General features: G+C 32.5%; 1 protein-coding gene across 2 annotated transcripts; it reads left to right on the top strand.

Moving 5' to 3' along the window:
* The first annotated feature begins 804 nt into the window (after positions 1-804).
* LOC148602246 (fucolectin-1-like) lies at positions 805-13,876 on the top strand. Of its 2 annotated transcripts, none has more exons than XM_088552870.1 (4): positions 805-1,277; positions 2,089-2,331; positions 3,196-3,444; positions 13,446-13,876. In XM_088552870.1, exons 1-4 carry the CDS (start codon positions 1,226-1,228, stop codon positions 13,646-13,648), a joined length of 747 nt encoding a protein of 248 aa, XP_088408996.1. In that variant the 5' UTR covers positions 805-1,225; the 3' UTR covers positions 13,649-13,876. The 2 variants fall into 2 exon arrangements, with proteins under 2 accessions (XP_088408996.1, XP_088408995.1); XM_088552869.1 differs by lacking the exon at positions 13,446-13,876 and adding an exon at positions 4,035-7,062 and having other exon boundaries at positions 847-1,277.
* The last annotated feature ends 300 nt before the right edge of the window (positions 13,877-14,176 follow it).

Genomic DNA, 14,176 nt, shown 5'->3' on the forward strand with positions numbered 1-14,176 from the left:
AATTATTTTATTACCATAAAAACTAGGTATTCCATTTTTTTATTCAGTTTGGAAGGGGTGATATGTTATACTAATTAATTTGCCAATGCTTTATTTTTGTGGCTTCTTGTTTACCTTATCTTCGGTTGTTATTTCATTTCGTTCTCTTTCCTGTTTTCACTTTCAAGCAATGCACTCGGATTGTGACGTATTTGAAATGACGCGTCGGTCTTTTCGGTATTTTTGCCAATATACCTCGTTAGGCCTTCCCTATTGCTACTTCTTGATTGTATAAGTTTACTGACGATATGTCATTATGCGTACATGTATTAGTTTTTACCTCAATTGTGTGTTTAATGTATGATAATGTCAAGTTAATTAGCATATGCCTTTTCGTGCATTATGATTGGTTGTTCACTTTTAACGATCTCAGTGACGACAGTGTAAATTCCATGTACAAATCGTTAATAGCATATCAAACATCGCTTCAACAAAATATACAGCAGTTTAGAGGCTTAAGTACCATTCTGTATAAGAATCATGCAATCGGGGGCACATCATTTTCCATAACTAGTTCATTTTTACCTTTAATATATTCAGTACATCTAAACAAACAACCAAAAAACTATTTAAGTTCATCCTGAAGCATTTGTTACGTAGACTTTTGTTTACTGCTTATATAGGGAAAAAGTGCGGGACAATTTTCCAACCATTTTTCCGTAGTGTACTGCAACTACATTTGACCTTTCAATATCTTAAAAAGGCAAATTTTACAAACTCTTTGATGGTTATTTCTAGTGGTTAGAAGGTATAATTAATTGGTTAATGCAATAAACTCTGTGTTTGTTCCTTTATGTACAACAATGTGCATACATTTTGTGCGATTCTTAGACAGGGAAGTGTTCAAAACGGTATAATCTGCGTTAATCCAATCAAATTCGACATTGTATATTCAAGTAAATATTTTTTAAAGTTATCAGTAGCCTGTAAATACTTCGAATACTGTAAGTGACAACCATGTCAATTTGACAGTTGAATGCCGCCATGTTAGTGTCAATTTCGGATGTCTATTTCACTGTTTTTAGTTTTTTTTTCTTGTTTTTGTTCTGGGAATACATCATTGGTCCATATGTTAATCAACAATAATTTTCCAATAATAAATCTACAGTTGAATGATGTAAGACACCTTCAACTGTTTATACTTTAAATGGTAGAAATCGACAATAGTTAACAAATAACAACATAAATGGAAATCGTAAAATGGATGCTACTATTTTTAGGACGAATGAATATTGTTTGTAAGTATTTATGAATAGTAAATTTTGATGCTTTTTTAATCGGCTAATAATTCATTTGTTTTATTGTATTTTGTATTTATTTTGGCATGTAATGATAATCATTGTATGGCAGTCATTTATGTTAAGTGATTCATTGTATACGCCGCACATCTGAATATAAGATTTGCAGCGAATATTTAATTTGGATAATTTTGCATGACACATTAAAATACAATTATTTGCTCAAAAGGATAATATTGAATTACACAAATTAAGTTGATATATGAAATTAGTCAGCGACGCCCTCAATAAATCTGTCTTTCGAGACTACAGAGGGTAAATAATACTCTCACAACACTGATTATCGACAGTAACATTGTTACGTAGTGCACCTTTATCAACCTACAAGCTTAATCTTTACTTTAAATAGAAAACTTGAAATCATCTATTCCGTCTATATGTCTATACAAACGCATTAGAAAATGCATTTCTTAAAATAATCTTTTTCCTAATATTCATATGTTTATTTCTCGGTCAGTCAAAATTATATACAATGGTAACTACCGACTTTACAATTACTTCAATATTTTGTCATGTAACTCTTACAGAAAATGTATTTAACAATAAACTCTAAATTTGAAAATACTAAGCACAATGTTTATTTGTAGAACGCATGAGTCTGAATTTTAAATGCATTTACAGACGTTTGACGCATTTTGATGAAAATTATGTCTTATTACAAAACTGTATGTAATATTTATTCTCCAAAATTCCTGGATGAAAAACATTTTTTTTTAATTTGAAAGTATATTTTCGTTCACTTTTGTTACAGCATGTGGTAGAGGGAATATTGCATTTTCGAAAGACACAAGTCAGAGCACAACTGCAATACACTTGACCTATCCTCTTTCTGCAAGTTATGCAAATGATGGTATATTAAATCAATACCTCGGAAGGGGTCCTGATTTCTGCACTAACACTCATCTAGACCAGTCTGAATATTGGTGGGCAGTTGATCTTGGACACTTATATGATGTCGACAGTATAACCATTTATAATAGGAAGGACTGTTGTGGTAAGAAATTGGAATTATTCCGTAAATGCTAAGTTGATAATGAAATGGGCCAAGCAATATTTTTTTTGAAACTCGTTGAGTATAGCGTGTGTGTATATAAAGTATTTGATTAATTGAACTTGTAATGGTTTCTTCGAGCACTAACTATCAACTGTTAATCATGTACCACATGACAGTACTAGTGTGGAGTATTTAACATTTAGATGTCATATAAATTCAACTTCGTGCAGATTATCAAAAAAACTCTATACCAAGGATAACGACCAGACATGAGAAAGAGAAATACAGAACAAAGGACGTTAAATCATCAATATAATACGTACAAAGTAACAAAAGGAAATAAGCCTCGCGAACTCCACTCTGTTCATGGACCAAATACACTAGCGAATGGTGAAAATACGGGAATGAAAAGGGAAACATTGTATTGGGTGGAGAATTTAAAATTTTTGGATTGTGTAATACATTTTGTAAAAAATCATTTATTTGAAAAATACTTAATCAATTTAAAAAGAAAAATGTTATACATATATGTGGACGACTAAAAGTATAATACTTTAGATAATTGTTTGAAATAACAATATTCAATGAAAATTTGATGGAAAAATAAATTTGGTCATATGAGAATAAGGATAACAACAAAATTACTGAACACTCATCCGACCCATAAATCAAGTCAGTCGAAAATAAATTTGGCAAAATAGATATAACACCATCGGAGCAGATGTTAAAATAATGGTTCTTACATGCAATTTTTTTTCAATTATATAATTATGTCAAGTTTACGACTCTATGATAATGATTAAAATTCGTTCTCAATGAATTTTATTTTTGCATATTCATTGAACTGTATTCATCGTATTTTAGGTGAAAGACTATATGATTTTTCCATCGATATGTACAACCCTGCCGTACCTTCTTGGCCAACTTTCAATGCCGGTCTGAGACTGCATTGCTATTTCCATGCAGGAAGAAGTCCCGACATACTCAATTTATCATGTGATAGAAAGACTTCAGGCCGTTACCTACAAATCTATAAAACGTACAGATGGTTAGAAGGCAGAGATGCTTTGACATTGTGTGAAGTTCTGGTTTTCCCAACCAGTTCACAGTCAGGTGAATGTTCATTATGTTTCATTTTGAACTTATTAAACAACATTTGTTTTAATCATTGAAAGAACATTTCTTAAGTCATGAAAGAGTATAGATTTTCACATTGGTTCTTATTCCTTGTTAAATAAATACATGGATTAATGATTAGAAACAATACAAAAAATTTGATATAATTAATTTGCAAGAATCATGCAAAATGATATTGATAAGATACATAAATGTTGAAACCATCGAGATGATTAAATAATATAATTAAAAGTCTTTGTGCGTCTAATTTTCGGATTGTTCTTTATCAAGAATGAGATAGATGATTGAATCAGTTAAACGAAACTAAGAAAACGTGTAGGGGTTGAATGAGTTAAACTGGACTTCAATTGAGGATAAGAATTTAATGAGTTATACTCAATTTATAATAAGTGTAAGGATTGAATGTTTAAACTCAACTCACCTCACAATTTTTTACACAGTCAACCGTATTGTCCTCTTAGAAAATATTAATTTGTCAACTATTTTTTTCTATAATCGATAATACATATATATATATATATATATATATATACTCATATCAGCTTCTGTTGCCCTGTAATGTTTAGGTACATTGTTCTGCAAGGAGGCGAGGAAAAGACCACTTCTACATTTGTTATCACACTTCAATATCACAGATGTACAATGTGCCCTTTTGTGTATTCAGCTTGAAAACTGCATTGGATTTCAAACAGATCAAGATCAAACATGTAACTTGTATCAGACAAGCAAAACTGTCGACACTGAAGACAATGGGTCTTACTACTATGAAAAGTGTTGATGTTGAGCGCAGAGAAACTTGTTAAAAGAAACATGTTCCAAACTTTTAACAATACTTTCTGATACTACGCAATGACATTATATATTACATTACAATATCCAAATTAAATTCAAACTGACTAAAAAGAAGGAATTTATGACAGTTTGCGGTTTCATACAATGAGTTTGATACAATGAGATACTGCTTTCATTTTTAGGATGTTCAAAAATGTCCGTACCGTTTGATGTCACAATTTGTTTCAGTCATTGTAATTTTCGAGGTGGTTGTAAGCTGCATTACCAGTAAATTATATGAAACCAACCATTTTTATACTGAATGTTGGAGGGCCTGGGATTTTTTTCTGCTCTTCTTAAAATTATTTTATTTTTATTCAATAACAAAAGTATTGAATTTTTTTCAAGAATATGGCAGATTCTTTTTTGCAAGTCAAATTTACGATAAAGAAAAAAAATGGAAATATATAAATATCAAGGGAGTAAAGATTAAGATCAATCAGATACTTTATTCTTGTTAAGACTAAATAAAATTAATTCGTATATTTACACCTCCGGCTCCTACCAAATCACTTTTTTTAATCATAAAAATGGGGCAGAAGTTTCTAAATAATGTTTCCTCTATAAAACTGATGTGGCTATGGCTTAAGAACATGTCTATACATGTTTATACATAAAATATCAAATAATCTAAAATTAGGCCAGCAAATATATTACGGATGTACAATGTGCTCTTTTGTGTATTCAGCTTGAAAACTGCATGGTTTCAAACAGATCAAGATAGAATATGTAGCCTGCATCAGACAAGAAAAACTGTCGACAATGAAGACAATGTGTCTCACTAGTATGAAGTGTTAATGTGGAGCGCATAGAAACTTGTTAAAAGAAATGTGTTCCAAAGGTTTTACAATACTTTCTGATATTATGGCATGATATTATATATATTACAATTTCCAATTTTATCGTCAAACTGACGGAAATGAAAGAATTAATGACAGTTTGAGGTTTCAAATCATATTCTAAAATGGTTCATTGAGATACAGCTTACATTGGTTTCGGAATGTTAAAAAAAATGCCCGTACCGTTTGGTTTCACTATTTATTTCAGTTATTGTATTTTCGAGGTGATTGTAAGCTGCATTACCAGTAAATTGTTAACTTAAGGTTTTCGTTACCATAAATAAGTTAACTCTATGTCTAAAATCTTTCATAAATACAAAGATTTGATGATGAGGTTTGGTTGTAGTTGTCGTTACTTCACAAAAAAAGAAGTTTGCTTCCAAAATTGTATGGCAATGCAATGAATAAGGCTCGAAAGTGTAAACAGAATTCTTTTAGCCTGGACAAATATTTGAATTAACCTATCATCACTGTTAAATTTTTTAATCATGTTTTATTGGTTCTTATATTGATTCCCTTGTTGATAAATTAAAAACAAATGAACTGTATTACATTTCATTGTACGTTCTGTCATTACTTTTATCTTTACATTCGTGCGAAGACATTGTTTTTCTAAGACGTTCTATGATATGCTTTCACTACATAATATTGGGCCTGTTTTTATTGATTTTGTTTTAGTAAACTAGGTGTGCGTATCAGCTGCGTTTGGTCTTTGATCTAGCTAGCTTACAGGAACAGAGAGTATTCTTTAGACGACGGCGCAGCGGGTTGACGTTTTGTCTATTGGACAGGGTTGGTCGCTTAAAAACATGTTTAACCCCACCATATACGTTATGTGCATGTCTAACGGGAAGAAATTGCTTGGCATTTGGTAGATGACTGCCTCATTGGCAATCATACTGAATTTCATACAAATGTATTGTTATATACTTCTTTTATTCTAGTACCCATGCTATATTTATTGTCAGGCATACAGAAGTATTAATGTTTTTAATGAAATATTTGTTTAAAATATTATACGAATGAGATACTGCTTTCATTTTTCAGAATGTTAAAAAATGCCCGTCCCGTTTGATGTAACAATTTGTTTCAGTAATTGTAATTTTCGAGGTGACTGTAAGCTGCATTACCAGTAAATTATTTGGCACCAACCATTTTTATACTGAGAGGGGGAGTTGACATTTCTAGTGTTGCTTAATATTTTTTGTCTGTTCTTCTTAAAATGTTTTTTTTTTCAATAATACAAGAATTTTTTCTCAAGAATACGGCAGATTTGTTTTGCAAGTCAAATTTACGAACAGCAAAAAAATTGGAAATATTATATAAATATCGAGGGAGTATAGATTAAGATCAATCAGATATTTTATTTTTGTTAAGACTAAATAAAATTAGTTCGTAGATTTGCACCTCCGGCTCCTACAAAATCGGACGGAAATTTCAAAATCAGGATTTTTTTTAACGTCAGTTTCTTGTATTTAGACACTTTGATGTACAAATCTTTCATTTTTTTTGGGACCAAAATAATGTTTCCTCTCTGAAACTGATGTGGCTATGGCTTAAGAACATGTCTATAAATCAAATAGCTAAAATTAGGCTAGCAAATATATTACAGATGTACAATGTGCCTTTTTGTGTATATAGCATGATTATTATTGTATTTCATAGATAAAATGTTCCTTAGTAGACAGAGATGCAAATAGTGTCTGTTTACATTTCAATATTTTACTCAATTTGGTTTAGGCGAATGTACCACGTTCACGATAAATAAGATTTACTAATTTACAACGATACTTAGATCTTTTAAATTTTTTGTACACGGACGACAAAACAGAGATACACAGCCAGATTGGGGAAAACCCATATTAAACGACAAGACCTCAGAAGGAACTTAGTTTAAACATACTAAGTAAACGTCTGATCAGTGTGTTTTTGTTCTTTTATTATTTGATTTTATACCAAAATAGCCATACTTATACATATGATATAAAATGCTTTATGAATACCGATTTGCTCAACGTGTTATAGTTTCCTTACCTATTTCTTTTACCCTTGATTTTATGAGCAACTCGGCGGGCGTTTCTAGAAAAGCAGAGGACGCTTAAGCTACCGAAGCACCTGGTCCATACTCCCAGTTTTTAGTTGAGTCTGAATTGCTCATTTACTTTTGTTACATGATATGCATCATTTTAGTAACTTTTTTGTTCTTTGTTGTATTCGTCTATTTTTCATATCTGGTATTTGTCCCTGAATTACATTCTTTTGATTTCCGCTAGAATCTAATAACATATAGTATTTTGGTATACATTCAGTGTATCAGCATACCTCCAGATCGTAAGTGTTAATTAGAAATGATAATGACATAGAGAAAAAGATGTGACCAAATTATAAGATTGAAAGGATGGTATCATTTCAATTACAATATTTCAAAAAGGTCAATGTCTTTCATGTTGTCTTAGTACAAATAAATATACATGTATCAAGAAAAGACTGGTGTACATAACAAAACATCAAAGGTTCAGTAATACAGGACAACTCATATTAATTAACACATTTTTAAGATTATTTCTACAGTGTACTCATTTACACAATGTGAACCAATCTATTCGTGGTATCATGTATTATTTATCGTCTTCTAGTGACATTTTATTAGCACATGTTTGTAGACAAGCAAGGAATTCCCTTTTAATAATGCACCAGGTGAATGCTCCAAACTTGGAGTGCGGATTGCTCATTAACTTCGTTTCCATATGCTTTTATGTGTTTCTTTTGATGTGTGTGTCTATTTTCTTTACCCAGTCGTTATCCCTGTATTATATTCTTTTATTTTCTAGTTCGATTCCTGGTGCCTTCGCTTCGTACAACATTTAAAACAAAAATTAAACTTTAAAAAGTTAAAGGTGTGCCTTGTATAACCGTGTTAACTGTTCAATTAACGGATATAATATTTACCATTCAACTATAAGTGTTAAGGCACAATGAAAAAAAATTAGAAACATGCATGTCAAAACCCCATTGATCTGACAATCAATTATCACTCAATGATGCTTTCATTATCTGAAAAGACCATTATTTCATATCTGCATCATTGGAATTGCTCAGACAATTTTCAATAGAATCTTGGAAAAATAAAGTTTTTGACAGGATTATCTGCCCCTGAAATGTTCATTTGCAGTGCATTTCAAAGAACTTGTAACTCAATGGTCCAGTATGATATGGAAAATCTTGCCAGTTGTCCTTGAATCTGATGGTGCAAATAGTCAAATTACACCATCAAAATGTTGGATTTCTTCATGCCATGTTTCACCTACTGCTTTATCTGACAAGGACTGACACTAATGTATTGACATAAGTCCTGTCCTTAGTTAAAATGTGCAAATGACAAGGTATAGATAAATAATGTAATGTGTTCACAACAAAAATAATGTATGAAGTGAATGGTTGAAAGTTCGTATATTTTAATTTTCAATTTGGCTCTGAGTAATGAGGCCAGACATAAGTGTCGTGCACTTAGTGCATAGTGGCGAGATGACTCTTTTTTTTCCAGTTAGTTAGCAATAATAATATATATAATGTTTACTTGGACATTAAATATCTAATACAACACTTTGTACGTCGAGGTAGACAAAATATGGCTTAATAAAACGTTGGCAAGCACAACGTAAAAAGTATGGTTAGGTAAAAATGGCATTTATTTTAAATAGCATTCAACATATGTTTACTTAAAGGGTTTGCGTGAAGGCATGTTATATATCCCTTCGGTCATTGTACATGTTATTGTAACTCATAATTACTTAAATTGAAAATGAAAACATTTTTAGAAGAAAGGTCTCAGGCTCAGAATGAATGATAATGCATTACAATTCCCCATACATGGTTCACTTAAGACATTTAAAGGAAATTAAGTAATAATTAGGCAAAATAATAAAATAAAATATTGGTTAGTTGCATGATTAATACATTAAGTCATTTCTACTCAATCGTTTTACACTTTCCCTCTATTCTAAAGAGATATTATCGGTCAGACAACATTTCTACCTGAAGTAAGCACATAATACAAAAAATACTTCTATAATATGACATGGTAGAGGAATATAGGTACTACATTTGTTTTCATTCCTCGTGCCTTGATAGGCCAAAACAAAACGTCGTTCAAAAAACAGCAGGGACGACAGTAACGACAGTGTCTCTCCTTGAGACATGATGACAGTAATCATAATGTCATGCATCGTTACGATTTATTCATCTGGATCATGAGAACCGATTAGTTCAACGTGTCATAGTTTTCCTTTCCTCTTTCGTCCAACACAAACTTACCAGTGTATGAGAAACTTGTTGAAAATCAGAAGACAAGTACCCGTTACAGTATTTATATGGGGAAAGCTTCACATGCTATGTTGTATGGGGGATGCGGAATGAGGAAAGGAGATTGGGAATGGGGATGAGAGAAGGGAATGGTGTAATGGGTGATGGAGATTTTGAATGCGGAGGTTTTGGAAATATTTATTTTTATGAAGGTGTAATCAAGGGAACCAAGGTAATAGCTTTAATCAAAAGAATGTAATCCATGGACAAAGACCAGACATGAAAAATAGACATACACAACAAAGAACATAAAGTAACTTAAATCTTACATTCAAAGTAAAACAAAAGCAAATGAGTAACTGGGACTGCAATTAAAACTGGGAGCATGGACGAGGTGCACAGGTAGAGTAAGCGTCCTCTGCTTTTCTAGAAACATCCGCCGAGTTGCTCATAAAAAGTTAAGTCCGGGGTAGACAAACGAGGAAAGGAAAACTATGAACCGTTGAATAAGTCATTTTTCATGGTGCAGATGAATACACCATAACTATCCACGAGTTCATGATGACGACCATAAAACTTCTGTAGTGATGACTTCAATCTTGTATCAACATAACCCTGTTCTAGAAGCCTATTTGTTAGAGTTCTAGCGCGATACAAAAAATCTGTGTAGTTTCGCCAAGCTCTGGCATAACGTTTGACGTATGATATGGACACTCCGTTCGTAGGTGCTGAAGGGATGTTGCCATAGATGAAAGGAAATTCTGAATTCTGAATGAAAAGTCATCACGTTTGTCGTAAAGTTTTCCTTTATCATCGATTTCTAAGTGCAGGTCAAGATATGAGGCTGACCTTACAGTGTCTGTAGTATCCTTTATCTCAAGTTCTTTGGGGTAGATGCGATGTATCAAATTCGGATTGTTTAAAGATAATACATCATCTATATAGCGGAAACTGAGATTAAAGGATCTAGCCAAACGATATTCTTTCTTTCGAATCAAATCGGCTATAAAGTCAGCCTCATAAGAGTGAAGGAATAGGTCAACAAGTAAAGGAGCACAATTTGTTCCCATTGGAATGCCGACCTTTTGTTGAAAAAACACGTCCACCACACTGGACAAATATGTTGTCGATTAAAAATTCCATCATTTTGTAAACATCTTCCTCTGTATATTTGGAAGATGATTTGGAATTATTTCTTACAAAGTATGACGAATTTCTACCAAGAACTATATATTTGTATCTAGATATACCATCTTTTTTTTCGGAAAAACAACGATGTATAATGTTTTTATGTCGGGATTTTAACTAAGTATGGGGAATAGAAGTATACAGTGGTTTTAATGCTATTATATTCAGATAATAGTCTTGAACTGATTGTCTCCAAAAGATCTTTCGAATTTTTAAGGATCCACATTGAATTAATACCACTACGGGAGTAACAAGTGTTGTGGTAGGCCTGCAGACCCTCTTTGACAGTTGTGAGTATAGAAGTTAAAAGTTTTGAAAGAGGTTTGGTGGTGCATTTTGCAGATCCAGCTATGAAACGTTGTTTGTATCGATTCTTGTGAAGTTTAGGAATCCAGTACATAGACGGTAAATCACAATCATCGTCCTTGGTAGAAACCCCAAAAGAGGATAGCACAGATTTATGGTTTTCCACAATCTCTTCTTTGGAGAGAGTGGTAGCAGTATAGGTCTTATCACTGCTATTATTTTCTGTGTCTACGTCTGATAATAAACATTGGATATAAAACGTTTTGCAGACAAAAACAATGTCGTTTTGCGCTTTGTCTGCTGGTACGACAACTTGTCATGTATAGTAGACAATGTTTTTGCTACATCGGGGTCTTTGAAAACTGATGTAGCCTTGGCACTTATTGACCTACTTAAAACTTTCATTCGTTTCAAAATTAAAGACCTCACGGCCTTTAACCACTCTGACAGAGAATCAATGTCTTCTTGTTCTCGTTTTATCCATTTTCTTGCATAGTCCTCGACGGCATCCATAAGAACTTTAAAGTTATAATTCCAATTTATGGAGCGTGGTTCACGGTACTTGGGACCTTTAGAGAGAATATTACACAGAGATTCGTTATCGATAATGGTTAAATCTCCCGTATCGACGTGACCAGAAGGACCATATTTGAATGGAGAGGTTTTGCAAGAAAGTCAGGTGGTTTAGCCTTGAAGTCCTCAGTCTCGAGAAAATCGACACAAATCTTCACAAGAACCCCAAAATTATTAATCATTATAGCACTAAACAGAAAATACCAAATAAGACATTTTTTAACTAAAGAATAAATACTCCAAGGCCTTTGATATTGAAAACAAAATGTCAATTTAAATGATTCTCGTTGGCGTAATAATATATTGTTCATTTAACTCCAAAACCATAAGTAGTATATTGTAACACAACTGTCTTGATACCATTGTATAACTAAGACATAGGGCTACATTGTGATATCTCTAATATTGCATCCCCAGTTTTGCCAGCATATTGCTCTCCACATTTTGGACCTGTTGCACAATATATCAGGTTTCGTGTTTTATTGTTCATGTTTGCATTGACAAACCTCTCCAGTTTTAAGTAATAGTATATTTCCTTCATCAAGAAACGATATGTGTCATAACACAGGTTATGACATAAGAATACGCTTTTGTTCCCATTAGAAGAGAATTCCGCTTCTGTTTTAAATTTAGAGGTTTCTACGACTTTTATGACAGATGATTCCAGCACATGTAATTTCATTTTTGGGGATTGGTAAAATGGAAAATACTTTTTAGCAAATTTAAGAATTCAATGATTTCATGTATTAAGGGTGACGACAAACGTTGTGTTGGTGTTATTATTTGTCTTGTAGTGACCTTAATTCTGCAAGTGGTTTATGATTTTAGGTAGTTTGTGTAATATTTGTCCACAGTGGACAGATTTTAAAGGGGAGAGTTGTGATAACGCCTTAGTTCTTAAAATCCCGCCGCATTTTTTTGTGCTTGTCCAAAGTCTGAAATTTCTGGCCTGTGTATGTCTTGTTTCGTTTTCATATTTCGTTTATTTTTATGTTACTTGAGTATAAAGTTGCAACTCCTTCGCTGTACCTGTGTATAATGATGTGTTGGAGTTGGAGCTGCGGTCTGCTTGGGTTTCCTCGCCATTCAAAAAAAGGGACAAATAGATTACCTTAGGCTGACATTTTCATCCTGATGTTGTCTCTTTTTTACATTCGCCATACCTATTCTCGTTATACGTTTTATGTTAATGGTGTTAAAGAATTGTTGAGATCTTCCCGGTTTTTTCTTCAAAATACAAAACAGTTGTCAAGAAAACGTTTCCAATTCTGTTTTAAATGTAAGCTAAATTCTTTATCACATTTATCTTTGAGAATATTAATAAGCTTATTCTTTAGAAATGTCACCACTAACGTGGCATACGTAGGAGCAACTTTGTCCCTAACACTGTTCCCTTAATTAAGAGGACATATTTGTTATCAAATAGACATGTACAATTTACTAGTACCACTTTCAGACCTCCTAATACACAGTGTTAAGGGAATGGTAGAGCTATTTGGTTTGGAATTTTTTACCTAATCTAAACTAACACGTTTTCTTAGGAAATTTTGTGGATTTCTTAAAGCACATACCAGAACAAGTAAAGAAACAGTCCTTGTAAGCTCCGATGTTCTCGGTACATTAACACTCCACACACATACTGGTATTAACAGCTACCGAATTTGGGCAAACAAATTAGAATGTTATTTGTGATGTCTAACACAATGGGTACAAGGATATTTTTTGGGGGAGGGGGAGTTGATTCGTTGGCCTTTGTTGTTTTGCAACTGACGGAGAACGTTGTGCCTTCGATATGTTTTACAATCTATTGAAAATATTGTGTATGTCTCTCCATGAAGAAAATTAGTGTTAGAACTTAAAAAAAAAGTTTCTTCAAAAGGTAATATATATTCATATATTTATACATATATTATGTCTCTTGTTCCGTCTTTTGTTTAGGCGCCATGTTCTGTAAGGAGACAAAGAAGAGACCACTTCAACACTTGTTATTACAGTTTAATGTCACAGATGTACAGTGCTCATGGTTGTGTGTCCAGCGTGAAAACTGCCTCGGGTTTCGATCAGATGAAGATAAAATATGTGAATTGTTTCAGACCAGTAAGACTGTTGAAATTGAAGACAAAGAGTCTAACTGCTTTTAAAAGTCTTAATGTAAAGAATAGAGACATTTGCCTTAAGGAACCATATTAATATTATATCATATTGTCATAGAATGTTTTGACATACATTGTGAGTTATTGGATTATTATTCTTAAAGTTCAAAACTTGCGGAGAAAAAAGGGAATTTCTTACAGCTTAAGACGTCTGATCATATTCGAAGATAGCATTTTTTAATATTGTATCTTTGTTTCTAAAATAAAGTGAAAATTTTGTAAGAAATCATTTGATTGGTATCAAAACAAAAAAAAATGCCTGTCAAATCCTAACCGATCTGACAATATAGATTTACTTAAAAATTCATAAAAAGAAAACAAAACCAAACAGGACAAAAAAAAACAAAACAAACATAACAAAACAAGTCAAAAAACAAAACAAAACAAAAAATAATAATAATAATGAAAACAGATACTGTGAAACGCAATATGCACACCTTCAAGTAAGCTCTGAAAGGCCCAAACAACAAAAGTATTAAAATCCACGGTAAAGGAACGATGAAAACTTCTTCACAA

The sequence above is a fragment of the Perna viridis genome, chromosome 11, assembly GCF_037379345.1.
Source record: "Perna viridis isolate PV_CMFRI_1.1 ecotype Kerala chromosome 11, ASM3737934v1, whole genome shotgun sequence".
Classification (NCBI taxonomy): domain Eukaryota; kingdom Metazoa; phylum Mollusca; class Bivalvia; order Mytilida; family Mytilidae; genus Perna; species Perna viridis.